This window comes from Manis pentadactyla, chromosome 2 (genome assembly GCF_030020395.1).
Source record: "Manis pentadactyla isolate mManPen7 chromosome 2, mManPen7.hap1, whole genome shotgun sequence".
In the NCBI taxonomy this organism is placed as follows: domain Eukaryota; kingdom Metazoa; phylum Chordata; class Mammalia; order Pholidota; family Manidae; genus Manis; species Manis pentadactyla.
In genome coordinates this window covers 136,468,402-136,494,771 of record NC_080020.1, presented here as the reverse complement: position 1 = coordinate 136,494,771, position 26,370 = coordinate 136,468,402, and the positions used below count along the sequence as shown (strand labels likewise).

At 41.2% G+C, this 26,370-nt stretch overlaps 1 protein-coding gene across 3 annotated transcripts in view; it reads left to right on the top strand.

Moving 5' to 3' along the window:
• The window catches only part of ADCY2 (adenylate cyclase 2), a 415,414-nt gene that overhangs the window by 5,441 nt on the left and 383,603 nt on the right, over nt 1-26,370 (top strand). For all 3 annotated transcript variants that reach the window (XR_005027034.2, XM_036896715.2, XM_036896714.2), the window contains exon 2: nt 22,076-22,273. Coding sequence is in view for 2 of the 3 variants with exons in the window: in XM_036896715.2 (XP_036752610.2) it covers nt 22,076-22,273 (198 nt within the window). In the remaining variant the exon portion in view is untranslated. The remainder of the gene's footprint in view (nt 1-22,075; nt 22,274-26,370) is intronic.

Below are 26,370 nucleotides of genomic sequence, written 5' to 3'. Positions count from 1 at the left end.
ATTCTGATAGTTTTAAACCAACCATTCTATTTGAAAGGTAATAACACTGTTAGAGCTGATTTATTACTTTCTTAAAGAGTTTTATGGTTGCATTAATCACTTTGATATGTCTGATCAGTAATTGCTAGTGATAGGAGAGCCAAAGTGACGTGTTGGTGCAGAATTTACTGATTCACTAGCCCTTTCTGCAGCTTGATTTTGGCATGGGCTCTGTCCACTGGACTTCACTCATGCCTTCCTCTCTGATATTTACCCAGGCCTGCTGGGGCCAGCCCTGGGATTGGCATCCCCCCAGAAGGCGCCCCACCCTAAGCAGTCTGTCTCTGCCACACTGAAGTGACCCCTTAATCTACCCTTTATCTACTGAGATGGTCTGTCACCTTGGAACCCCAGGGCTGAGAGCATCTGCAGCTTTGCAGCATTCCCTATGGTCCCCTTACCTCAAGGCCTCCTTGTCTCTGAGCTGCAGATTCAGTTTCTCCTTCTTGAGCTTAAACAGCCCAGCTTTTATTACACATTCCTATTTGGATTGTTTTCTGCCTCTGATGCCTGCAAAGCTCAGGAACTGGACAAAAATCATTTAACTGCTACATTACTGTCATCTGACATTCAGAATAGTTTTGTGAGTTTGTCTTGTCCCCTCAACTAGTTGTTAGCTCTTTTGGGGAAGAGATGTAGCACTCCCCGTGTGTTTAACACAGCATTTACACAGCACCAACCTTATCGCAGGTGTTTAATTAACATATTTGGAATTTCACGGTGTAAATATGTTTTCCATAGCAGCTGTCATTTCCAACATGTAGCTACTGGTTAGGAGCACAAAATGTTGGTTGATAAACCTGGATCCAGGTCTCAATTTTGCCACCTAGTGTGTGTTCCTGACAAATTAGTTTGTCTGCAGTAGCCTCAGTTACTTCATCTGTGAAATAAAATGAATAACACAAGCAAGCTCAGGGAGCTCTATTGGGAATCCAGTGCAGTAGATCACGTGAGCATTTAGTACGGTGTCTGGTGCATATTGTACCCAAAGCAAATGTAGGTCATTGTTGTTATATTTGTCCCACAAAGCGTTCTCCTTATCGGAGTCTCCCGTAGATGTATTTCTGGCTGAAAACTTTATGAGTTCTAGGATTTTTAAATCTGGGTATGAAAGAGCAGGGCATGGATTTCTATTTATGTGATAGATGGGCCTATAACTTTGAGTTGTTATAAAGAGAAACATGGAGAAGCAAGTAGTTTAATTAAAAGTCACCTTGTGACATAAGTTTACCATTCTCCAGCATGAAAATTCTTGCCAAGCTGACATTTATATAGACCTTCGTATTTTTTAATGTTGTTCACTTTGGGTATTGGCACATAAAATTACCAAGAGTAATAAGATACTTAACATGCAGTTCCTTGCTGTCAACCAAGAATTGACACACACCTGGCTATTCTGCTTTGCAACCACCAGGTACATTTGGGAGGGAGAAAAGGCCAGTTGAGTCATCTTGCATGTTTGGTCCTTTTGACCAAAGTAAGACTTTGCTTTAGTTGTCTCAGTGCCCTCTTTGTTTAAGGATACAATAAAAAATCCCAAAGAAAGTTAAGGAGAGGTTCAGATGAAGATTTCATTAGTCCAACTGTTGCTGTCAATGTTATAAACAATTCTTTTGGTTCATTTTTACTTGGGCTTACACTTCTGTCTCCAGGAGCCAGACTCAGACAAAGTTGGGTAAAATCCCAACTTGAAAAATCATTGCGAATAGCTGTGCTGGTCAGTTTTCTGACTCTGCCGATGGTTCTAGGCAGAGAGAATGAGAATACAGCCTTGGGCACAGCTCTTAGGGATAAAGAAAGCCAGTTATATCTCAGAGTCAAACCAAGGCACTTTGAGAAAACTTGGTGCTCAAATGGGAATTTTTGGTTATTAGCACAATTAAAATATATTTGAATGAATAATTTATTGTATTTGAAACATACAGACATAAAGGACTTTAGCTGCTTTTTAGAACATTGAAATTCCTGATATTTTTCAAGATAGTTATGATTGTCTGAGAGAATCCTATGGATAAATCAAGTCTGTAAGGTTACCCCCCTACAGAAAGTTCCTGGTGGAGAAGATGGTGGATCAATACTTTCCTAATAGGAGTCCTGATCGCAGGGTCTTAGAATTAGGATTCCTATCCATTCCACCAATGTCCTTAACTATTCTGCACACATGATGATGTTGGGATATTACAACTAGGATGAGCCCGACCTCAAGGGTGCTGACTCTCATTCTTGTGTGCTAATCCCCAAGATTGAATTATTGTATATGTGTCTTAAATGTCCCATTATTATTTTTTAAAAGCTATATGAAAAGTAAAGTGCAAAATAAATAACATCTCAAGCTACTAGTAAACAAAATTTTAGGCTAGTTCATTTTTAGAACCAAACAGACTGGTTAAAAATTCAGAGGATAAAGCAATCAGGTGAATAAATACAAATGAGAGAGATAATGAAAAAATGTTAACATAGGTAGTTCAAACTCATAGTAGACTTAATGTCTAATCCCTTCCCATCACTGACTTGCAGTTAATTCAAACATACAGTGTCCATGTTCTTCAGAATTGGACTGTAGGTACACAAAATGGGATTTATCATTTGATTTCTTTGATTAATCTTTGATTCTCAATCACAATCCTCAATGATCTCTATCTGGCCTGTTTATTTATTTATATTGAAATAAAACACCCATGACCCCAGTCCAAAGTGGAATATTTCTCATATATCTGTCTGAATGCTGCATGTGTCCTTTTCCCTACCTACCTCAGAAGTAAACTTCATAGTGCGCTTTTTGTCTGTCACTCTCTTGTTCTTATTTTTGTTCATTTTATAATATACATACACACACCCACACATGGTGTGAGGGATTGGTCAAGATCTTCTTACATATTTTTTTTCCTAGTGAAGAATGAATTTTTACCAGTCTGTTTCAGTTATTTCTTTCCACATATCTGTCATATATCAAAATTCCATATATGAGTGGTTTGTTATGGCTATCTATTATTTTCTGTTGGCTAAGTTGTCTTTATCCCTGCAGTACTGTGTGCACACACACACACAGTATAATTACTAAAGCATTATACTAAGTATTTATAGCAAATAGGGCAAATAACAGTCAACCAATTTAAAAGTTTCTTGGTTACCCTTGACCTTTGGTGCTTCCATTTAACTGTATAGTCACCTTATGTTAACCTCCATATTAAAAAAACTCAGCTGGGACTTTGTTAGTGTCTTGATGAATCTACTGATTCATTGCTAAGAAGAGATATTTTATGTTATTAAATTTTTCCATCCATGAACATGGGCCATCTCTCCATTCATGTTTTTCAGTAAAGTTTTATAATTTTCTATATACTATTCTTATTCCTGTATCTAAAAAGGTATCTTGTAGTCTGTTGCTTGCTGTCATATCCCTTGACAACTTGTTATCATATCCTTTTTATAACAAGAATACGTGCAGATTCTTTCAGGTTTCCTACACAGATAATCATGTCATCTATAAATAATGAGAGTTTTATTCTTTCTTTTCCCATATTAAGGCCTTTAATTGTTTATGTTTTGGTACTGTTTAGGAACTCAAATATGATACTGACAGAGCTGGTGATCATGGGTACCCTTGCCTCTTACCTCATTTTAAAGAGAGATCCTTCATAGTTTATCTGTTAGGATGATGCTGGTTTTTTTAGATACCCTATGAAATTCCCTGTTATTCTGTTTTACAAAGATGTTTAAATATGATTAGGTGTTGAATTTTTACCAAAAGTAGGTGATCATATGCATTTTTAGTTTTTTTAAATTTTGTCCATGCAGTGAGAAATAATTGTAGGTTTTCTAATATTACAGCATTTTTAAATTCTTGAGACATACTCGGTTTTCATGATATTCCTTAGAAAATGTTGGATGTGATGTGTTAACATTTTGCTTAAGAGTTTTGCAAATAGGCTCTTTGGTGAAATGAGTTTGGAGTATCTCTTTACCAAACTGTCATTAAAAAAACAGTTTTGCTAGTGTTATAAAATAAATTAGGGAGTATGTCTTCTTTTTCAGTTCTTTAAAAAAGTTAAAGAATTTTTACTACTTTGGGAAGAGATGATAGAATTTGCCTAGAAAAGTAGCTGGTCTTCTGGCTTTATTTGTAGGGAGGTTTTGAAATTTCCACTTCAGTGTCTTTGGTAGTAATAGGATTATTTAGTATTTCTAATTTTATTTCTTGAGTCAGTCTCAGTTAGGTTTTTTTAGAAATTTTTGCATTTCATCCAAACTGTCAAATTTAATGGCATACATTTGATAGTACTGTTCTCATTTTAACATGTCCATATACTCTATCTTTGGTTTTTACCTTACTTAACTCATCAGATGTCTATTTTGTTTTAGTGTTTTCAAGAACCAACCTTTGTCTGTGGATCCTATTGCATTTTTATTTTCTATTTTATTTATTTCTGTTCTAATCTTTATTATCTCATATTGGAAAGAACATACTAGAACATGCTATGGAAACAAACAGTTTGAAAATCTCTGTGACTTAACACAACAGAGTGTCTATTTTGCTCAGGGTACACAGTAAATATGAGGAGTCAGCAGGGGACTTGCTCATGGCATTCCTGCAGGGACCAAGGATTTAGGAAGCTGCATCCCAGAACATGCTTCCTTCCTTGATTGCTATACCAGGGAAGAAAAGAGTGCCTCAGTGTGTTACTACTGGTGATTAACACTTTCCATGTGAAAGTGACCATCACTTTCACTCACTTTTCATTGGTCAGAGTAAGTATTCTAGTGATCGCTGCATAAAAATACTGCAAAGTTTAGTGACTAAGAACCACAATATCATGTATTTGCCCCCTGGCTCAGCAGTTTGGGTAGGTTCAGTTGTGGCAGTTCATCCTTGCACCATGCATCAGCTAGGGTGGCCTGAAGGCTGGGAGCTGGCATCCTGTTCTTTGCAGGCCTGCTCACTTACATTGCCTGGTGCGTTGCTGGTGGGCAGCAGCATTTCCCTTGGAGCTGTTGGCTGGAACACCTTCGTGTGGCCTTTCCACACAGTTACTTGTTTTCCTCACGGTATAGTACCTGGATTCCAAGAATGATGACCCTAAAAACACAGATGGACTTCTCCTGTCTCTGAAGTCAAATAATCCCTGTTCCCCCACAGTCTGTGAGATGTCACATAGATCAACCCAAGTTCAATGAACGGACCTCACTTGAGGGGAATGTCAGTCACATATGAGATGGGACGTAACGTGTTACACATGTGTGGAGAATACAGTTTGTATGCTTGGAAGGAGGATCTATCCATTAGCTTGTAACACACCACCCCAAAATTGAACAGATTGGAATAATGACTCTTTTATTTAGCTCACACTCCTGTGGGTCAGCTCTTGGTTCCGACCAAGCTGCTTAGCTGATCTTGCTGGTCACTGTCGTGTTTGTGGGGTCAGCTGGCAGGTCAGATGGTGGCTGGATTCATCTGACATGATCTCATCTATGTGTGTGACCACTTGACAGGCTGTCAGTTAGCACTGTTGGATGGGGTGATGGAGTCACTGGGCTGCCTGTCGCCCGTATTTACCAGGCTAGCCCAAGCTCCTTTGCACCGAGTTCACAGCATTCTAAAGGGCAGTGAGGAGGAGGGGAGCCTGGTACCCAGTACCTAAGCATTTTCAGGCCTTTGTGTCATGCAGCTGTCATCAGATTGGCAGGGCCAGCGGCAGTGTGGGAGAGGATTGCTACAGGGCATGGACACAGGGCAGGGAATTAGTGCAGCCAGTTTTGCTGACAAAAGCATAGCAGAGAGGTGATCTCCAGTGTTAAACAGCCCTCATCACTACCACAGTCCACCTACCTGGTCACCCGTATTTAAATACCCCCTCCTGAAAAAATGTACACCTACTCCTTTCCCAAGAGAGACAGTCCAAAAGCCCCATCCACTAATGGCAAGAAACTCAGAATCTAGGATCCCAGAAAAGGGCGCAAGTTGTTCAAAGGGAGTGCTGAGCAGTCTTTTCTACATCAAGTCTGGATGTGGTTTCTCTTGATCTGGAGACCTGTGGACCAAAAAGACTTGTTTTCAACCAGCCACTTACCCAACATACAAGGGATAACCGCGGTCAACTCTCCCTCTGTCCCGAGGGGAGAATGACACACTTAAGTTTCCATTCATAGCAATTTAAAATCCCCCAGGCAGGCAGCTCAGGGGTCCCTGGCCCTGGGATGGAGGCTTGCTTCTTCATGAGACCCAGGCTCTTGTCTCTTTATGTGTTGTTTTCTGCGGCCTCTGCTCCCTCCTTTTGTTTACCATCCTCTTGACAACATTTGGACTGAGTGTTGGGATGTGTTCCTTACATGGGGACTGAGCAGATTGTCTCCAACCATATACGACCATGCAGGGCACCCTTCATGGGGGCTTCTTTGTTTTTCACCTCCCAAATCTCAGGTAAGTGCCTCCTAAGGGCAGTTCTCACCTGGGCACATTCACCAATCTGACAGTAGATCAGTTCAGCACAGTCTACTGCTTGTCTGCTGAGTACCGTATATACCTCTGTTAACTATGTTTTACTTCTGAAGAAAATAGCAAGACCATGCCTCTGCCTACTATGACGCAACATTTCTTTGTAGAACTGAAAATATACCAACCACTTCCCTAAAAGGATATCAAGGGTCATTTTATCCATTTTGATGATATTCATTTCTCTGCTAAGTAACAACCTCCTTCCTTTATCTTAAATACTTGGGTATAAAGGCTATGAATATGCTGTTAATATATCTCCTGTTATAGGGAAAGGAGAAAGAAAAGAATTATTTAATATGCACATGCACACACACACACAGATATATTCATACCCGAAACCAAGGAAGAAATATTTATAGCTACTGCCATCCTTAGTTCTACAGCTGCTCACATGGATGTAGCTGGTTTTTAACTTTCTTCCATTGTTCATTCCATAAGTTCTTTGCTCTGTGAAAGCATCTTATCCGATCATATTTCTTGTCTGGTGGGGTGACATAAACAATCACTCCATATGGTACTTAGCAAATAGATAGGATTTATTGTTGGACATTTCCATGAACTTTTATCACAGGATATGGGAGTTCAAGAGACACCCTGACAATCTCCATTCTAGTCATCCTCTTCCCTGTCCATGTTGTGTATTGCAATCCAATTTCCCTTGATAGTCTCCATCAGTTACTCCAGCCAGAATGGAAAACTCTTCTCTGCCCATTGGTTTAATGACATTAGTATCTTAGAGTGGCCAGATAGCAATCTCCATCTCCAGTTTAATGGAAACATTATTGAGTTCCCTCTTGGAGGCAGCCCTCCCTTGGCAACTAAGCCCTCTAAATTGGAACAGCCCAAATTTACAGGAATGGGAATTCAGACCTGTTGCTAGAGAATCATTACCAGAGCAGCTGTTCCCCTTTTCACGCCTTGATTCCCAGACCTGTGGGACATCAGTGCCAAGGACTGGTTGTTAGAGCCTCTTCTGCATCCAGAAAGACATTCCTCTAGACCCACAGGATATTGCCTGCAAGCAGGCACTCTACCTCAGTCTTTGGAAAGTCATTCCCTCCTTCAATCAAGGAGGCTGCTTCAGGGGTATAGGAAACTATGTACGACAGTGAATTCCCAGAGCATGAGCTTATCAGCACACTGCATTTGCTGTACAATGGATGTTTCTGTCAGAGCAATGCTGAGGAAAACACCCAGTTAGAGATTATACCTTCGTGTAAGTCCACATGTAGTGATTTAGGTGAAAGTTTTGTCGACAGGAAAGCAAAACCCATATCCAGAGTAGTTTCAATGCAAGTGAGAATGAAGCACTGTACCTTCCATCACGGAAGTGGTCAACTGCAATGACCTGCTATAGATGGCTGGCTAGTCCTCCAGAGAATGACACAGTGAGGAGGCTCAGAGTGACAGTGCTTCAGTTGTCTCCTTTTAGGTGGCCCTAATGTATTTTGCAGAACCAGCTGTAATCCAGACCTGGATTTTTATTTTCATTGGCAGCTGGCCACAGAGGACCTTCTATGAGGACAGTAAGTGCAGATTCAGAGAGAGAGGGGAGGTTGTGCAGCAGGGGTAGAGGCTCTGAGTATGTTTGCTCATGTAACTTGTGCCTTCAGAGTTTGCCTGAGCACTAACTGTGCATGCCACCTTCCACTGAGGATGGGACGCCACTGTGCATATCTAATGCTTGGCCTGGCAGGTCACACAACACTCTTTTAGTGCTGGGCATCTCAGATCGCATGGGGACTTGGTGGTCCATGGTTGCTATTTAGTTCCCTTTGGTGTCTGGTAATAAACCAGCAGCTGTTTCTCAAAAGGAGAATAACTATCTGCAGGATGATTCAGAAGTCTGGATGAAGCCTGTAATCCTGTGTGACTGTGAGGACTTGAGACGTGGACTGGCTCTGCTTCCACCTCCCAAATCAGGCATAAATTCCTCCTGTTCAGCTGAAACCAAGACCCATAGAGGGAAGGGGTTCTGGGAAATGTAACTCCCAGTAAAACCAAACTGACAAAAGAACAGTTCAGCTCAACTTTTGAAATGACCCATTCCCTCCAAGCACCACTCTAACTGCACATTGCAACTCTTGGTATGTTCTATTTTCATTATTCTTTTCAAAATGATGTTATTTCTTTTTTGATCCCAGTGTTAGAGTTGTGCATTTCATGTTACAAATATGTGATGTTTTTAACTTATGTTTTTGTTATAAGCTCCTCTTTTAGAATTGCTGTGATCAAAGGAAATGGGTCTCTGTGATACCTCTTCTTTGAACATTTTTTGGCATGTTGCCTAGTACATGATTATGAATATTCTATGTGCACTTGAGAAGAATATTGTTCCCTTTAAGGTTGGATATGGAATTCTGTATTTGTCAATTAGGTCAAGCTTGCTAATTATGATATTTAAGTCTTCTGCATCCTTTTTTATCCTGTTGCTGTTTTTGTTTTTTCTTGACCTATCAATAGCTGGATGGAGCTGTTGAAATCTTCTCTTGGTAGATCAGTTTTCTTTTCTCTCAGTTCTTTACATTTTTGCTTTCTCTCTCTCTCTCTCTCTCTCTCTCTCTCTATATATATATATATATATATATATATATATATATATTTAGTATCATAAATCTACAATAACAAGAACATTATGTTTACTAGTCTCCCCCCTTCATCAAGTCCCCCAACCCAACAAACCTCACTACAGTGACTGTCCATCAGAGTAGTAAGATGCTGTAGAATCACTACTTGTCTTCTCTGTGTTGCCCAGCCCTCCCTGTGCGCCCTACAGATTATACATGCTAATCGTAATGCTCCCTTTCTTTTTCTCTGCCCTTATCCTTCCCTTCACACCCATCCTCCCCAGTCCCTTTCCCTTTGGTAACTGTTAGTCCATTCTTGGGTTCTGTGATTCTGCTGCTGTTTTGTTCCTTCAGTTTTTCTTTGTTCTTATACTCCATATATGAGTGAAATCATTTGGTACTTGTCTTTCTGTGCCTGGTTTATTTCACTAAGCATAACACCCTCTAGCTTCATCCATGTTGTTGCAAATGGTGGGATTTGTTTTCTTCTTATGGCTGAGTAATATTCTATTGTGTATATGTACCACATCTTCTTTATCCATTCTTCTACTTATGGACACTTAGGTTGCTTCCATTTCTTGGCTACTGTAAATAGTGCTGTGATAAACATAGGGGTGCATCTGTCTTTTTCAAACTGGGCTGCTGCATTCTTAGGGGAAATTCCTAGAAGTGGAATTCCTGGGTCAAATGGTATTTCTATTTTGAGCTTTTTGAGGAACCTCCATATTGCTTTCCACAATGGTTGAACTAATTTACATTCCCACCAGCAGTGTAGGAGGGTTCCCCTTTCTCCACAACCTCGCCAACATTTGTTGTTGTTTGTCTTTTGGATGGTAGCCATCCTTACTGGTGTGAGGTGATATCTCATTGTGGTTTTAATTTGCATTTCTCTGATGATTAGCGATGTGGAACATCTTTTCATGTGTCTGTTGGCCATCTGAATTTCTTCTTTAGAGAACTGTCTGTTCAGCTCCTCTGCCCATTTTTTAATTGGATTATTTGCTTTTTGTTTGTTGAGGTGTGTGAGCTCTTTATATATTTTGGATGTCAACCCTTTATCGGATCTGTTGTTTATGAATATATTCTCCCATACTGTAGGATGCCTTTTTGTTCTATTGATGGTGTCCTTTGGTGTACAGAAGCTTTTCAGCTTGATATAGTCCCATTTGTTCATTTTTGCTTTCATTTCCCTTGCCCTGGGAGATATGTTCATGAAGAAGTTGCTCATGTATATGTCTAAGAGATTTTTCCCTATGTTTTTTTCTAAGAGTTTTATGGTTTTATGACTTACATTCAAGTCTTTGATCCAGTTCGAATTTACTTTTGTATATGGGGTTAGACAGTGGTCCAGTTTCATTCTCTTACATGTAGCTGTCCAGTTTTGCCAGCACCAAATGTTGAAGAGGCTGTCATTTCCCCATTGTATGTCCATGCCTCCTTTATCGTATATTAATTGACCATATATGTTTGTGTTAATGTCTGGAGTCTCTATTCTGTTCCACTGGTCTGTGGCTCTTTTCTTGTGCCAGTGCCAAATTGTCTTGATTACTGTGGCTTTGTACTGGAGCTTGAAGTTGGGGAGCGAGATCCCCCCCACTTTATTCTTCCTTCTCAGGATTGCTTTGGCTATTCGGGGTCTTTGGTGGTTCCATATGAATTTTTGAACTATTTGTTCCAGTTCGTTGAAGAATGCTGTTGGTAATTTGATTGGGATTGCATTGAATCTGTAGATTGCTTTGGGCAGGATGGCCATTTTGACAATATTAATTCTTCCTAGCCAAGAGCATGGGATGAGTTTCCATTTGTTAGTGTCCTCTTTAATTTCTCTTAAGAGTGTCCTGTAGTTTTCAGGGTATAGGTCTTTCATTTCCTTGGTTGGGTTTATTCTTAGGTATTTTATTCTTTTTGATGCCATTATGAATGAAATTGTTTTCCTGATTTCTCTTTCTATTGGTTCATTGTTAGTGTATAGGAAATCCACAGATTTCTGTGTTAATTTTGTATCCTGCAACTTTGCTGTATTCCAATATCAGTTCTAGTAGTTTTGGAGTAGAGTCTTTAGGGTTTTTATGTACAATATCATGTCATCTGCAAATAGTGACAGTTTAACTTCTTCTTTACCAATCTGGATTCCTTGTATTTCTTTGTTTTGTCTAATTGCCATGGCTAGGACCTCCAGTAGTAGTATGTTGAATAACAGTGGGGAGAGTGGGCATCCCAGTCTTATTCCCGATCTCAGAGGAAAAGCTTTCATCTTCTCGCTGTTCAGTATAATGTTGGCTGTGGGTTTATCATATATGGCCTTTATTATGTTGAGGTACTTGCCCTCTATACCCATTTTGTTGAGTTTTTATCATGAATGGATGTTGAATTTTGTCAAATGCTTTTTCAGCATCTATGGAGATGATCATGTGGTTTTTGTCTTTCTTTTTGTTGATGTGGTGGATGATGTTGATGGATTTTCGAATGTTGTACCATCCTTGCCTCCCTGGGATGAATCCCACTTGGTCATGGTCTATGATCCTTTTGATGTATTTTTGAATTCAGTTTGCTAATATTTTGTTGAGTATTTTTGAATCTAGGTTCATCAGGGATATTGGTCTCTAATTTTCTTTTTTAGTGGGGTCTTTGCTTACTTTTGGTATTAGGGTGATGTTGGCTTCATAGAATGAGTTTGGTAGTATTCCCTCCTCTTCTATTTTTTTGGAAACCTTTAAGGAGAATGGGTATTATGTCTTCTCTGTATGTCTGATAAAATTCCAAGGTAAATCCATCTGCCCGGGGGGGTTTGTTCTTGGGTAGTTTTTCGATTACCACTTCAATTTCGTTGCTGGTAATTGGTCTGTTTAGATTTTCTGTTTCTTTCTGGGTCAGTCTTGGAAGGTTGTATTTTCCTCAGAAGTTGCCCATTTCTTCTCGGTTTTCCTGCTTGTTAGTATATAGGTTTTCATAGTATTCTCTAGTAATTCTTTGTATTTCTATGCTTTCTGTCATGATTTTTTCTTTCTTGTTTCTGATTCTGTTGATTTGTGTTGACTCTCTTTTTCTCTTAATAAGTCTGGCTAGAGGCTTATCCATTTTGTTTATTTTCTCAAAGAACCAGCTGTTGGTTTCATCGATTTTTTTCTATTGTTTTATTCTTCTCAATTTTATTTATTTCTTCTCTGATCTTTATTATGTCCCTCCTTCTGCTGACTTTAGGCATCAATTGTTCTTCTTTTTCCAATTTTGATAATTTTGACTTTAGACTATTCATTTGGGTTTATTCTTCCTTCTTTAAATATGCCTGGATTGCTATATACTTTCCTCTTAAGACTGCTTTCACTGCCTCCCACAAAAGTTGGGGCTTTGTGTTGTTGTTGTCATTTGTTTCCATATATTGCTTCATCTCTATTTTAATTTGTTTGTTGATCCATTGATTATTTAGGAGCAGTTGTTAAGCCTCCATGTGTTTGTGAGCCTTTTTGTTTTCTTTGTACAATTTATTTCTAGTTTTTTACTTTTGTGGTCTGAAAAGTTTTTTGGTAGAATTTCAATCTTTCTGAATTTACTGAGGTTCTTTTTGTGGCCTAGTATGTGGTCTATTCTGGAGAATGTTCCATGTGCACTTGGGAAGAATGTGTACCCTATTGCTTTTGGAGGTAGAGTTCTATAGATGTCTATTAGGTCCATCTGTTCTAGTGTGTTGTTCAGTGCCTCTGTGTCCTTACTTATTTTCTGTCTGGTGGATCTATCCTTTGGAGTGAGTGGTGTGTTGAAGTCTCCTAAAATGAATGCATTGCATTCAGTTTCCTCCTCTAATTCTGTTAGTATTTGTTTCACATATGTTGCTGCTCCTGTATTTGGTGCATATATATTTATTATGGTTATATCCTCTTGTTGGACTGAGCCCTTTATGATTATGTAATGTCCTTCTTTATCTCTTGTTACTTTCTTTGTTTTGGAGTCTGTTTTGTCTGATACTAGTACTGCAACACCTGCTTTTTTCTCCCTGTTTGCATGAAATATCTTTTTCCACCCGTGACTTTTAATCTGTGCATGTCTTTGGGTTTGAGGTGAGTGTCTTGTAAGCAGCATATAGATGGGTCTTGCTTTTTTGTACATTCTATTACTCTGTGTCTTTTGATTGGTGCATTCAGTCCATTTACATTTAGGGTGATTATTGAAAGATATGTACTTATTGCCATTGCAGGCTTTAGATTCGTCATTACCAATGGTTCAACGGTAGCTTCTTTACTGTCTTACTGTATAAGTTATGTCGCTTATTGAGCTATTATAAATATTGTCTGATGTTTCTTTATTTCTCTCCCTTCTTATTACTCCTCCTCCATTCTTTATATGTTGGTTGTTTTATTCTGTGCTCTTTTGTGTTTCCTTTGACTGCTTTTGTGAGTAGTTGATTTTATTTTTTGCCTTTAGTTAGTATTTGGTTGGTCTGCTTTCTTTGCTGTGATTTTATTTTCTCTGGTGACATCTATTTAGCCTTAGGAGTGCTCCCATGTAGAGCAGTCCCTCTAAAATACCCTGTAGAGGTGGTTTTTGGGAGGCAAATTCCCTCAACTTTTGCTTTTCTGGGAATTGTTTAATCCATCCTTCATATTTAAATGATAATCATGCTGGATACAGTATTCTTAGTTCAAGGCCCTTCTGTTTCATTGCATTGAATATATCATGCCATTCTCTTCTGGCCTGTAATGTTTCTGTTGAGAAGTCTGATGATAGCCGGATGGGTTTTTCTTTATAGGTGACCTTTTTCCTCTCTCTAGCTGCCTTTAAAACTCTGTCCTTATCCTTGATCTTTGCCATTTTAATTATTATGTGTCTTGGTGTTGTCCTCCTTGGGTTCTTTCTGTTGGGAGTTCTGTGTGCCTCCATAGTCTGAGCACCTGTTTCTTCCCCCGGTTTGGGGACGTTTTCAGCAATTATTTCTTCAAAGATACTTTCTATCCCTTTTTCTCTCTCTTCTTCTTCTGGTACCCCTATAATACGGATATTGTTCCTTTTGGATTTTTCACACATTTCTCTTAATATTGTTTCATTTCTGGAAATCCTTTTATCTCTCTCTATGTCAACTTCTATTTGTTCCTGTTCTCTGGTTTCTGTTCCATTAATGGCCTGTTGCATTTCATCCATTCTGCTTTTAAGTCCTTCCAGAGATTGTTTTATTTCTGTAGTCTCCCTCCCTACTTTGTCGGTTAGCTTTTGCATTTTTCTTTGCAGCTCCATCAGCATGGTTATGACTTTTATTTTGAATTCTTTTTCAGGAAGATTGGTTAGGTCTATCTATCTTGTTAGGGGAGACTGTCTGGGTTAGTCTGGTCTGAATCAAATTCTTTTGCCTTTTCATGGTGATAGAGTTAGTTGTGGGGAGTTGACATGTGTGTCAGCTGGGAGAACGTCCCTTCTTGCTAGTTTGTGGCCTTCCTCTCCTGAGAGAATGGCGACCCCTAGCGGCCTTTACTGGGCAGCTGCGTGCAGGCAGGGTCTCTGATTCTTGCCAGGCTGCTGTGGAGTAAGCTCTGTGTGGTTGCTGTGGGTGTGGCCTGTCTCAGGCTGCTTCTCTGCTATGGCAGGGCTGCTGGCGGGGGAACAGGTGGGAGGCTGTTTATCACCGTGAGGGGCCTCTGAGCTGCGCTGCCACCCAGGGGGATGGGGCGCCTGGGTTTCCCCGAGATTCCCAGTTACGGGGCTGAGTGTGCCGGGGCACTTCCATCCCACTGTGGGGTCCCTGTCCCTTTAAGACTTTCAAAAAGCACTCCCTTTTCTTTGTCCCCAGGGCACTGGCTGCGGGGACCCACTCACAGGTCTTACTGTCCTGTTTCCCTAGTTTCCAGCACCCCACGCATGCACTGTGTGCTCTGGTGCGGATGGCTAGGGCTGGGTGTTCAGCAGTCCTGGGCTCCCTCTCCCTCCCTGCTCCAACTCCTCTCCTCCCACTGGGAGCTGGGGTGTAGGGCACTCGGGTCCCGCCGGGCCGCGGCTTGTATCTTACCCACTTCGCCAGGCCCTGGGTTCTCGCAGGTGTGGATGTGGTCTGGATGTTGCCCTGTGTCTTCTGGTCTCTCTTTTAGGAAGAGTTGTATTTGTTGTATTTTCAAACATATATGTGGTTTTGGGAGGAGATTTCCGCTGCTCTACTCACGCTGCCATCTTGGCTCCTCCTCCTGTTTTATATATTTTTGAGGATATTTTGTTGGGTTTACAGATGTTTAAAATTGTTATAATTGCCTTGGAATTGTAACATTTTATCTTTATCTTTAAAATTATATTTTACTTAGTGCATGTTTTGTAAGGTATTAAAATAGCTCATTTCCATACCTGTATTTTCAGCCTTTCTGTGTCTTTTTTTTAACCCCGTCTCTTGGGTTTTATTTTGTAATCCAGTCTGAATATCTGCCTTTTAATTGGCAAGTCCAAACCACTTTTATCATTGTGATTATCAATATGTTTGCATTTGTTCATACCATTTTACTTCTTTGGTATCTATTTGTTCTAATTTCTTCTCCTTTCTCTCTTTTATATTTTTGCTAAATTTTTTTTTCCTATCCACCCCCACCCCTTTTTTTTCCTCTGCTGATTTCGAATTTATACATTTTCTTTGTATTATTTAAATGGTCAGCCTTGAAATTTTATCATAATAAGGATTTCAAGTTGGTTAGTCTTGACACATGGATCATTCAATGACTTAGGAATATTTTTACTCTAGTTCTTCTCCTGACTTTACTAGTCTTATTAGTAAATGTTTCAGTTCTGCCATTTAAGCCTAGAAGTTAGAAAGGCACCATTACCGTTTCACATAGGCAGTGTGTGTTTGGTGCAACAATGTGTTTACTGTTGTATTTGTTCGCTTCCTTTCATATCATACAGTCTTTTTAGGATTATTTAATTTCTTGGAGGCTTTTTTAGAGAGGATTTCTTGGTAGTAAGTTCTTGCTTTAAAAATGTGAGTTAGCTGTATGTGTTTGTATTTTTACTCTCAATTGAGAAAAAAAAAACCCTGGTTTCTTGACTTTACAGGGTTGACTATTGTTTTTTGCTCAATGATTTGTCCTTACTGCCTTGTGCTGTTGCAATCTCTGCTCTTTCTTGCGGGCTGTCCTCTCTTTTCCTCTGGTCACCTCTCTCATCTCTAATATTTTGCATTTTTTACCGTCACATATATATGCTTGTATTTATTTCTGTGTAACTGGCTATCTTGAGTTGTATGTATAGTTTTCATTAGTACTGGACAAGCCCCAACTGATCTGTCTTTAGATATTCATCTCCCCAAGTCTCTTTATTTTGTAATTTTGGAACTTCAACCAGACATACGTTATACCCTTCCATTCATCTTATTCTGTTCTCTGAGTCTTAGGCTTTCTTATAGTTTTTGATCTCCTTGTATTTTTTTGTTGCATTGTATGTAAATCTTTGTTTTATCTTCCAGATCACTAATTTTCCTTTTAACTATTTCAGGGATTTTTTCTGTTAAACTCAACTGTTGAGCTTTTATTTACATGATTATGTTTACCATGCTTACTAGTTCCACTTTCTGCTTGATTCCTCTTGTATGGTCATCCTTGAAATTGCACCCTTCATTCTTTTAAACATGTCATACACAGCTATTCTATATTCTCTGGCTGTCATTTTCAATATCTGCAATCCAGGGGAATCTAAAGCATTTGTTACATCTCTGGACCCTTGTTCTTAGTGACTGCTTGTTTTTTGGTGATTTTGGTTATAAGATGTTGACTGATTTGAATTGGTTGAGTACTGTAGTTCTAAGTGGTGGAGCTTTTACTGAGCATAGTTTGCTCCTCTTTCCAAAATACCTGGAATATGCTCCAGTCAAGCTTTACTTTAGTTCCTTTTGCTCCTGTTTACTGTTCTGTGGATCTATGTGCTGCAGAGGTTCTCAGCTTCTCAGGTGCCTCTGGCTGCCTGCAGAGCAAGGCTGGTCTTGCTCCTCACAGCTGATCCTGGCTGCATGCTCTTGTGGTATAGGCTACCTGCCTACTCACCCACCACTGCTGTTTAGAACTCAGCCTTCATTTTCTCTGATTTTGGGGAGTTGGGGAAGTATAAGGGAGGGAACCGGACACCTGTCCACCTCTGTGAAACTAGCAGTGCTTTCAGGAACACTTTGTGTTTGGGATATCCTTGTAGGAGCTGAAAATAAATATGACCAAGAGCTTAGGCTACATTTTTTGTGGACATGTGACAAGTCATTACACAGTTATGAGCAGAGGATGATATGTAATTCTAGGCAGGTAAAAACTGGTTCATTTTACACATACCTATAATTTTTGTGTTTATTTTTAAAATATTTTATGTTGGTTACTCAGCATGACATATTGACCAAGGTTTGGGTATGGGAAGGCCGTAAGAATTTTCCAGAATTAATTTTGCATTTTACATTTAGATCTAGGATCCAGTTTGAGTTAATTTTTGTACAAGATGTAAAGTATGTGTCTAGATTCGTTTTTGTTTTTTGCATGTGGAGATCTATTTAGCTGTTCTAAGATCTTTTGCTGAAAAGACTACCCTTTCTCCATTGAGTTATCTTTGCTCCTTTGTCAAATACTAGTTGATTTCATTTGTGTGGGTCTATTCCTTTCCACTGATCTGTTCTTCTGCCAGTAGCATCCTGTCTTGATTACTGTAGCTTCATAAGTAAATCTTGAGGTCAGGGAGTGTCAGCCCTCCAACTTTATTCTTGTCCTGTAACACTGTATTGGCTATTCTGTGTCCCTTGCCTCTCCATACAAGCTTTAGAAGCAGTGCATTGATATCTACAAAATAGCTTGCTGAGATTTTTATTGGGCTTGCATTGAGTTTATAGATTAATTGGGGAACAACTGACATCTTGACAATATTGTCTTCCTATCCATGTACATGGAATATCTATTTCTTGAGATTTTTGGTTATTTCATTATAATTTTGTAGAATTTTTAAAATCAGAATTTTAATTTATTCTTTTCACACCTCCTGGGAAAATGGTGTACATCTATATATGTGGAAGAGAGTGAAAAATATGTATTTTCTATTACTTCCCCCCCAACCCGACACACACACAAGTTATATGTAAGAGCATCATTCCAATAATGAATAGTCAGACCAGCCTTGGTGAGGAAGTACTGAGAAGAAAGAAGGGGGTGAAGGCCATCATGATGATAGTCTCACTTAAGGTGTGCCCATGATGTGATGTATTCACACTCAACAGCCACTGCATGGCCGGAGGACTGTTTCCTTGCAGAAACAGGCTTGTGTGGACTCAACTCTCACCCCAGGCACACAGTGGGAAGTGGAAGAGAAGGTGTTCTGCCTTCCTGGTGTCAGGCTTCAAAGCTCTGCACTAAAATATCTTTTTCATAGAAAAGGACATTAGGCTGTCCTTTATAATCTAAAGGAAAAATAGAACTGTTTTAATGAAAAATGCACATGGAAAAGAATGAAAATTCAGATAATCTGTTGCTCTATGGAAAAGCCTCTGAGAAACACAAGAATTGTCACGTAATACATAAAAGTGATGGGTATTTAATTGGCCTAGCAATTAGAAGTCATCCAAAATTACGAGAAACTACACTGAACACAAAAGATTAAAATATTCAAAGGGAGCGATAGGAACCCTATCGTTACAGTAGATGATACCATGCTCAAGGTCTCCCTTTTAAAAGGCATTTTAGTACATTTCATTTAGTTTGCATTGTATGATAAATTTTTTTTTTACCTTTTTAAATCTATGGTTTAGAGAGAGGCCTTTTAGTACTTATATAAGGGCATTTCTGGACGTTTCATTTAATTTGTGTTATATGCAATTTTTTTTCCACAAAGGGAAGAGAGGTTAGAAGTACAGAAACATGTTTCATTTAGATTGACAATGTTTTTAATGTCTTAGTTTGCTCCATTTTAAGCTGCTGTGTTTTTTTTGTACTCTGAATTTTGAAAACTCAACCAGCTCGGAAGAAAACAGCTATGGAGTGTGACTCTGAGGCTTCGCTCATCTTCCTGCCCACGGGGAACTGATGGGCCAGGACAACCATGTGATCCCAGGTCTGAGGGCACTCCTCTATTGCATTTGCTTAGCCCTAGGAAAAACACATAATGCCAACAGCAAGACAAGAAGGAATGTAGTTTGTAAGCTTACACATTCTTTGATGAATATCCTACTGTTTTTTCCTTGACACGCTTATTAAAGATTCTGTTTCGTGTAAGAGTACATATTAAGACTTGTTCGGCATTAGAGTTGAAAAGGCAAATGGCTTTTGCCTGTTGTCTTTCTAAAAGATCCCATTCCTGTGTGGGCTCACATTTTGCAGCGGTTTGGACCTGTAGCCTCCTGAGCAGCTGCTGGCCTCCTTAAGCCACTGAGCACCTGGGAATGCAGCTCACCCACAGAGGCTGGGGTGCCGTGGGAAGCTGAGGATCCTCCTTCGGGAGTGACATCCATCTGGTCATGTCGTGCATCTGGCGAGCAGGGGTACAACACTAGCCCCATAGGATCATGGGGCACATCAATGAGGAGCCTTGGTAGGCCCCTTCCTTAGTAAAAATACATTCACAATGGTAGTTTGCAACTGTGTTAGCATGAAGGTGTATGTGTCCTTTGACCTTAAAAGCTTGTTTTTTTTTTCTGATTTTTAAAAGAAATTAAAACACTTTTTTGGGCCCCTAAAAATATTAGGGGGACTCAGGTGCTGTGTCCTGTGCCTAATGGAGAAGCCACCCTGCAGCCCAGATAAGTCACTTCTCAGTGACTGAGACCGTGATACTAAGAAAAGTAATAATAAGGTTAAGACTCCAAAAACCCAGAACAGTACCAAGTCTTACCGACTGTAGCCAGCACCGTAAGACATGGGTCTTTGTCTTGTTTACAGTTAGAGCTTTTCAAAGACAAGCAGGAGAAGCTCCTACAGGTAAGTCGGTTTTCTTCCACTTCCTGGAAGGACTCCGTCAAAATCTTTCTGTTTCTTCAGTTACTAATTTTTACTTTACATGTATGTGTATTTCTGCATTACTTTCTGTCCTTCTGAAGAGATAAGTGCCAATACAATCAACCACTGATTCTAGGTTAATGAAGTAAGTGAGAAGTCATACTAGGAAAACAGCTGTCCCATTTATTTACCACTTAACTTTCTGACCACAGCTCAGTTAAGTTCATTCTGGGAGATTTAAAATGATCAGTTTTCGTGCCTCCCCATGTTTAGCAATCATAATCTCAAATATGAAGTCCTCACAAGCTAGGTGGTAGGTCCACGTGTGCATTTACCTGTGGTGTCTGAGAGCGGGGACACTTGTACCCAGGAGGGTATCTGATGCTGTTTTGCAAGGATGGTAAATATGTCCGAGAGTAAAAGACTGTCGGCACTGAATTGCAGACAGAAATAGCAATGGAAGGAGAGAGAAGCACACCTCTGATTCCCTTGTTGTCCGCCCTCTGGGCTTCTGGGACATGCATTTTCTGGCCCTGCAAAGACTGGCCCCATGTGGTCTGCTGCACAAGTGGAGGGCCGAGCCCTGAGGCCGGGCCAGTGCGGAACACAGCAGTAGATCCCAGTGCTGCCTTCACCAGCTCCACACCCCCTGGTGACTTACCTTTCTGCTTGGAGTCCCCATCTGCTCCTGGAGCCCATGCTAACAGCAGGCCCCCACAGAGCTGCATAAGGATGCACGCATGCACCAGGTACAGAGTGGTATTTGCTCTGCTTGCTGTTGCCTCCCCCGCAGGTGCCATTTAACACAGGCATACTTGAGACGGACAAAGGGAAATGAAGTCAGGCAAGGGACGCCAAGGGCCCTTTCTTTCCCCTCAATGTTAGTCTGTGTTCCGTGTGCCCACTGGGCTGATCTGCCATCTCCCTGGTGTTAGTGGCGTGGTATCTGGGTGGGCTGTGTCCCCTGTGAAGTTACAGCTGCTAACGCGACAGAGCGAACCCTGTATGAAGCAGGTAAGGTGGAGGGTCACCTGTCTCTTGTATCTACAAGAGCCATCCCATATGTCCAGATTTTATCTTTAATATTCTTACAGTCAGTGTGCTTTCTTAGGGTCCCGGCCGTGTGGGTTCTTTGATTGAACCTCCTTTGGGTGTTTCAGTAACTAAACATATTTGGGTGAGGAATAAAGGCCTTAGACTGTGCTCCAGCCCACCGCGAATGCTGCTGGTAGGCAAGGCTCCAGCATGCTGTTCCCTTCAGCTAAAGCTGAAATCCATGTTTGTATAACCAAAGGCAACGTGATGTCTGTCACATTGTGCTGAAATTGTGCAGGATTGAAATAGTGTGCCTTTTGTGTGTGGCTAGGCAGGGATAAATAGGAAATGAGCATTAGTGTGCAAAAGTGGTTTTTAAAAAATGCATTAGTAAGAGGCTAATAATAAATGCCTATTTTCTTTTTGCTACTGGAGCCCAAGAGAAATGGGGAGCTAGCGAAGCGGCACATTCTTCTAAGTATTTCCAACTCTTTCATCTCCTATATTTAGTACTTCCTGACCCTTTTCTAATAACCTCTGATCCTGTTAAAACATTAATTACCATCCATTAAGCAAAAACTCATTATGTTAGAGACTGAGATAATTTTTAGATTTTTTAAAATAAAGTATTTCATCCATTTGGAAGCCTTAATTTTCTAAGGCCAGGGCATTTCTGATACTCTGATTCAGGCAGTGAAGTTGGTTCTCCTATTTTATCTGCTATCATGTTCTGGCATTCGTTTTTGAATAAAATCCTTTTCTCCACTTACCAGGGAAAATTTAAATTTGATGGCATAGTTGTTTTGTATAACTTACATACCCACTGCTGGGTTATTTATAGAGGAAAAACATGGTTCTTTAATAGGAAACTTAAATTTTCAAAAGCTCAAAGTATTCTACTTCTGAAATAATGTTCAAAACCTGATATCCCTTGACATTGATTAATGTTGGTAACATTTTGATAGCATACGTTATTGGTATTAAAGTGTTCCTCAACTGTGCCTTTGCAATATTTTCTTTCCTCTTAGGAAGTGGAAGACCACGTGGCATTTTTAATAACAGTTCCAACTGCTCTGGCGATTTTCTTTGCGATCTTCATCCTCGTCTGCATCGAGTCTGTGTTCAAGAAGCTGCTCCGCCTTCTCTCCCTGGTGATATGGATGTGCCTAGTGGCCATGGGGTACTTGTTCATGTGCTTCGGAGGCGCCGTCTCCCCCTGGGACCAGGTAAGGTGTGAATATGATTTCTGTGTTTTCTTTATGTGCTTTGATTTCTGACATCCTTTTCCTGTGAACTTGGCCATGAACTGTAAACAGGAGACCTACAGCTGGGGAGAAAGTCTTTGAACTTGAGCCATCTTGGCAGTGCCTCCATGAGTGGAGTCCCTGAATGCGCATTTCCGCTGCTCAGACCATAGGCAGCCAGTGCTCAGGACAGTGGTCTGTTTGTGTCTTGTGGATGGCTGCAGTGGGTGTGCACTGTGCACCGTGCTGCCCCAGCCCCTGAGTGTTCTGCTAGCCCAGAGTCTCTCTGGGACTGGAGCCTTACCTTATGCCTCTAACACTCAAAGACTGATTGTTGCCTTTGAATTTTTTCTCAATTACTGGATCTTCCTTCTTTTAGAGAGACTTCTGTGATACTGATTTTGTGTCAACGTGATTGTGTCATATCAGTAGGACTGCTTCATTCACCTGTCAGAAACCCAGGTGTTTCTTCGTGTTGAACCTGGGGAGGCTCTTGGCTTAGGCAATGGCCACAGGAGGAGGATTCTGGCGCCTTAGGAGAGTGCAGTCAAACTAATGTTCTTTTCCCATGTACTGCTGCCTGTGAGTGCGTCCTGATGGCTTGACTAAATGTTGTGCTGTCCTGGTGCGGGTCTGGGCTGCAGACACAGGTGTACAGGTTACTAGCTGCAAGCCTGTAGAAGCCAGGGAGCTCTGTAGCTGTCCAGGGAGAGAGTGAGCTGACACCGAGAAGGTGGGCGTGGATTTGGGGGGTTACTCGAGGCCAGAGTAGGAGAGGAACAGGAGCCAGCAACAGAGAGAGGAGGTCCCTGGGGGAGCTGCTCTGAGGGTACCTTGCTGTGGAGGCCAAGGGAGGAGGGAGATTCAAGGTGGCAAAGAGCAAAGGGGTACAAGTGCCAGGGCAAGGGACAGAGTGTGGCTGGTGTCCCTTAGTTGGAGAGAGCCCTGGGTGAGCCTAGGATTTCCACTGAGCTCTGTCTGTAAGTCATCCTGTGACCTGGGCCAAGCTCTCTTCCCCTTGGGCCTTGGTTTCTTTTGCAACAGGAGAGGGCTGGACTAGGGGTGGCTGGTCTCTGGCTCTAAAGGATGCTGTCCTGGTGGAGGGAAGCTGAAGCTCCCTGAAGAGGCTCTGGTGGTCAGGGAAGCTCCCGGTTTCCTCGTCGGGGTGGGCATGTGCCCCCAGACTCCTGGTGGGTCCTTCCCTACCTCCATCTGCTGCTCCCGGGCCTCAGCTGGCACCTTCTGTGGCTCACGTGGTTCACGGGCTGTCATCTTCACACTGGTGCATGTGGAGCAGAAATGGGACCCAGCAAAAGTGTCACCCACTGGCCTGTGGTGGGGACCCAGTTGTCTCTCCTGCACCAATGCCACTTGTCGTTAACACTATAGCTTTCAAAGACACCCTGTTGCCTGGAAGGGCAAGTCTCCCCTCTGTGTTCACCTGCTTTCCTTTTGTTCAGAATCTCTGAGCTTATTTTTCCATATGAATTACAGAATCAGTTTGTCATATTCAGTGAAAACTCTATTTGGGACCTGAATTTGAATTATACAGAATTTCTTAATTTTTGCTTTAGAAGATATTAAATGTATAAGAAATAATAAAAGGATGCCATAGAAAATATCCAGAGATTTGCTGTTCTGTACTCAGCCTTTCTCTAGAATGACATGGCCTGTCTGTCCAATAATTCTGGTTTTCCTTTGTGTCCTTCAAAGACTTTATTTTTGCATAAAATCAGTAGTCATTTTCCTTATCATTGTTCTTAGATACCTAACATTTTTTTGTTTTATAAAAGAGATTTTTTTTTCTAATTACCTTTCCTACTTGGTTAATGTTGATGCATAAGAATACTGTTGCTTTTTATGTTGATCTGTGTTCAGCAATCTTGGTGACTCCTACTAGTTCCATCAGTTTAACTGAGAGTCTCAGTTTATTTATATAGACAGTATTATCATCTCCAGATAATTAAAAAAATTTCCTCCCTTTCAAATCCATAATTCGTTCTGTTCTCATGTATGACATTTTCTAATGTGTTAGCCAGAACGTCTAGGAAATAGTGAAGGGCATGTGGTATCATACCTGTTCCAACATATTGGGACATCAGTAATTTCGCAGCAATGTAAAGGTTGCTTTATTAGTAGTATGGAATGCTGGATGCTCCTGTGTTACTTTTACTAACTTCATAGATCTCCTTCTCAGAGCAGCCTTCCCCCACCTCCAGACACCACCCTGTTAGGGGACATCACTTGCGTCAGCTTTTCCACAGCACTTATGACGATGACGTATAGCACCTCAGATCATGTTACGTACCGGCTCTTTGTGTATTGAGCATCTCCCTGTGAGACTGTCGACTCCTCTGGGCAGGGATGGGGGACTGCCTTCCCATGTCGTGTCTTTGCAACTACAAACATACTTGGCCAATAACAGGCACGCAGGAGCTAATCCTTCTCTTTTCATTAATAGGTGACTATATTTTTTTTGTCTCCAGATTGTTTTGCTGTTGGATTTGTTTTTTGTATTCGCCTGTCTTTTGGTTTCATAATGTGCACTTTGGTTTTATTGCTACTTGCCTCTTGCTTTTCTAAATCTCTTTAAGTGTCTTAAACATGTTTATTTCATAGTCTTTTTACTTCTGTTTTCTTAAGATTGATTTCTCTCAGGTGTCCAGTTTGTTGCCTAAATTCTACAGTAGTAGTCGTAGTAGAGGAGGGTACTTAGATGTTCTTGTTTCCAAGCTCATGTTGAGTTGGGATTTTTTTCACCTCTGCCTCCCCTGGTGCTATGGTGGTCTTTCTTGTGCTGCCAGGGCACCTGGAGAAACTAGCTTATATGTGGACATTGCAGGTGGGGTGGCCAGTCTTGCCCGTGTCCTGGGTGCATTTGTTGGAGCAGAGCTGTGTCAGTTTGATGCTTGGAAAAGGGGGCAGCCAGGTTCAGTCGGCGCAGCTATTTCAGGTCACTTTTCCTAACGTGGTGGCTTGGGCAGGGGTTTGCCTCTGCTGTGGGCTGGCTCACACAGCTTGCCTGAAGGACCCTCTGGGCCCCATTCCTCTGCTGGAGTTTTAAATTTTGCCCAGCACTCCTGGCTACCCCTTCCCCATTCAACAGGCACGGGGATTTAAAATGAAATTGTTCTGTCATATTAACCAAAAATTTGGCATCTTTCAGTATCAGCACTGCAGATATAGGCCCTTTGGTGAGCACTAGTCTTGGAGAAACGTTATAGCAGGCCTACCATCTTAAGGAGGTGTGCTCAAGGCTGCTTCCCATTAAGAGGTGGTTAAATTAACAGCATAGTTCTAAGGAGATGCAGAAATGAGCCTACTGCACAGACAGAGGGAATGGTCCACAGGAGACCACCCTTACTGCTGACCCCAGTGGCAAGTTTGGGTTTCCCAAGACCACCCTGAGGTGTGATAACTTGCTGGAGGGACTCAGAGAGCTCTTGGGAGCTGTTTGACTCACAGTTACGGTTTATTACAAGGAAGGAACGCAGATTGACATTAACCACAGGAAGTGTCTGGGGAAACTAACAGGTGTAGAGCTCCTGTCGGCCTCTCCCCGTGGAGCTGCAGGCAGTGCTATTCTCTCGGCAGCAGTATTTGGGTCTATGCATGGAGTACTACCACTCAGGAAGCTCAGCCCAGCCTTCTGTGTCCAGAGCTCTTATTGGGGCTCAGTCACATCCTGTCTGCCTGGCTGACCTGTAGTCCCCAGCCTTCCAGAGGTTCATGTGGCACCTGTAGACTCCAGCCCCTCTGAAGGCAGAACTGACACTGCGTGACCCAAAGTACCTGTTGTAAATCATGTGTAGAATGTCTATTGGCTGAAACCTCCAGGGCAACAAAGACAGTCCCATCAGGCAGACCATTTCAGGGGCCTAGAGATGACTTATGGGAGTCCAGGGCAAAGGCCAGACCTCTCTTTGGGTAAGGTTAATTCTTCCCTGCACAATAGACTTGAGTGTGGGTCCTAGCATCAACGTCTTTAGTGCAGAACATAGGATATATCAACAGACAGCATGTGCATGCTCTGGACTGGGTCAGGTCTTGTTCTGAGAGGTTTCTTAATGTAAGCTCGT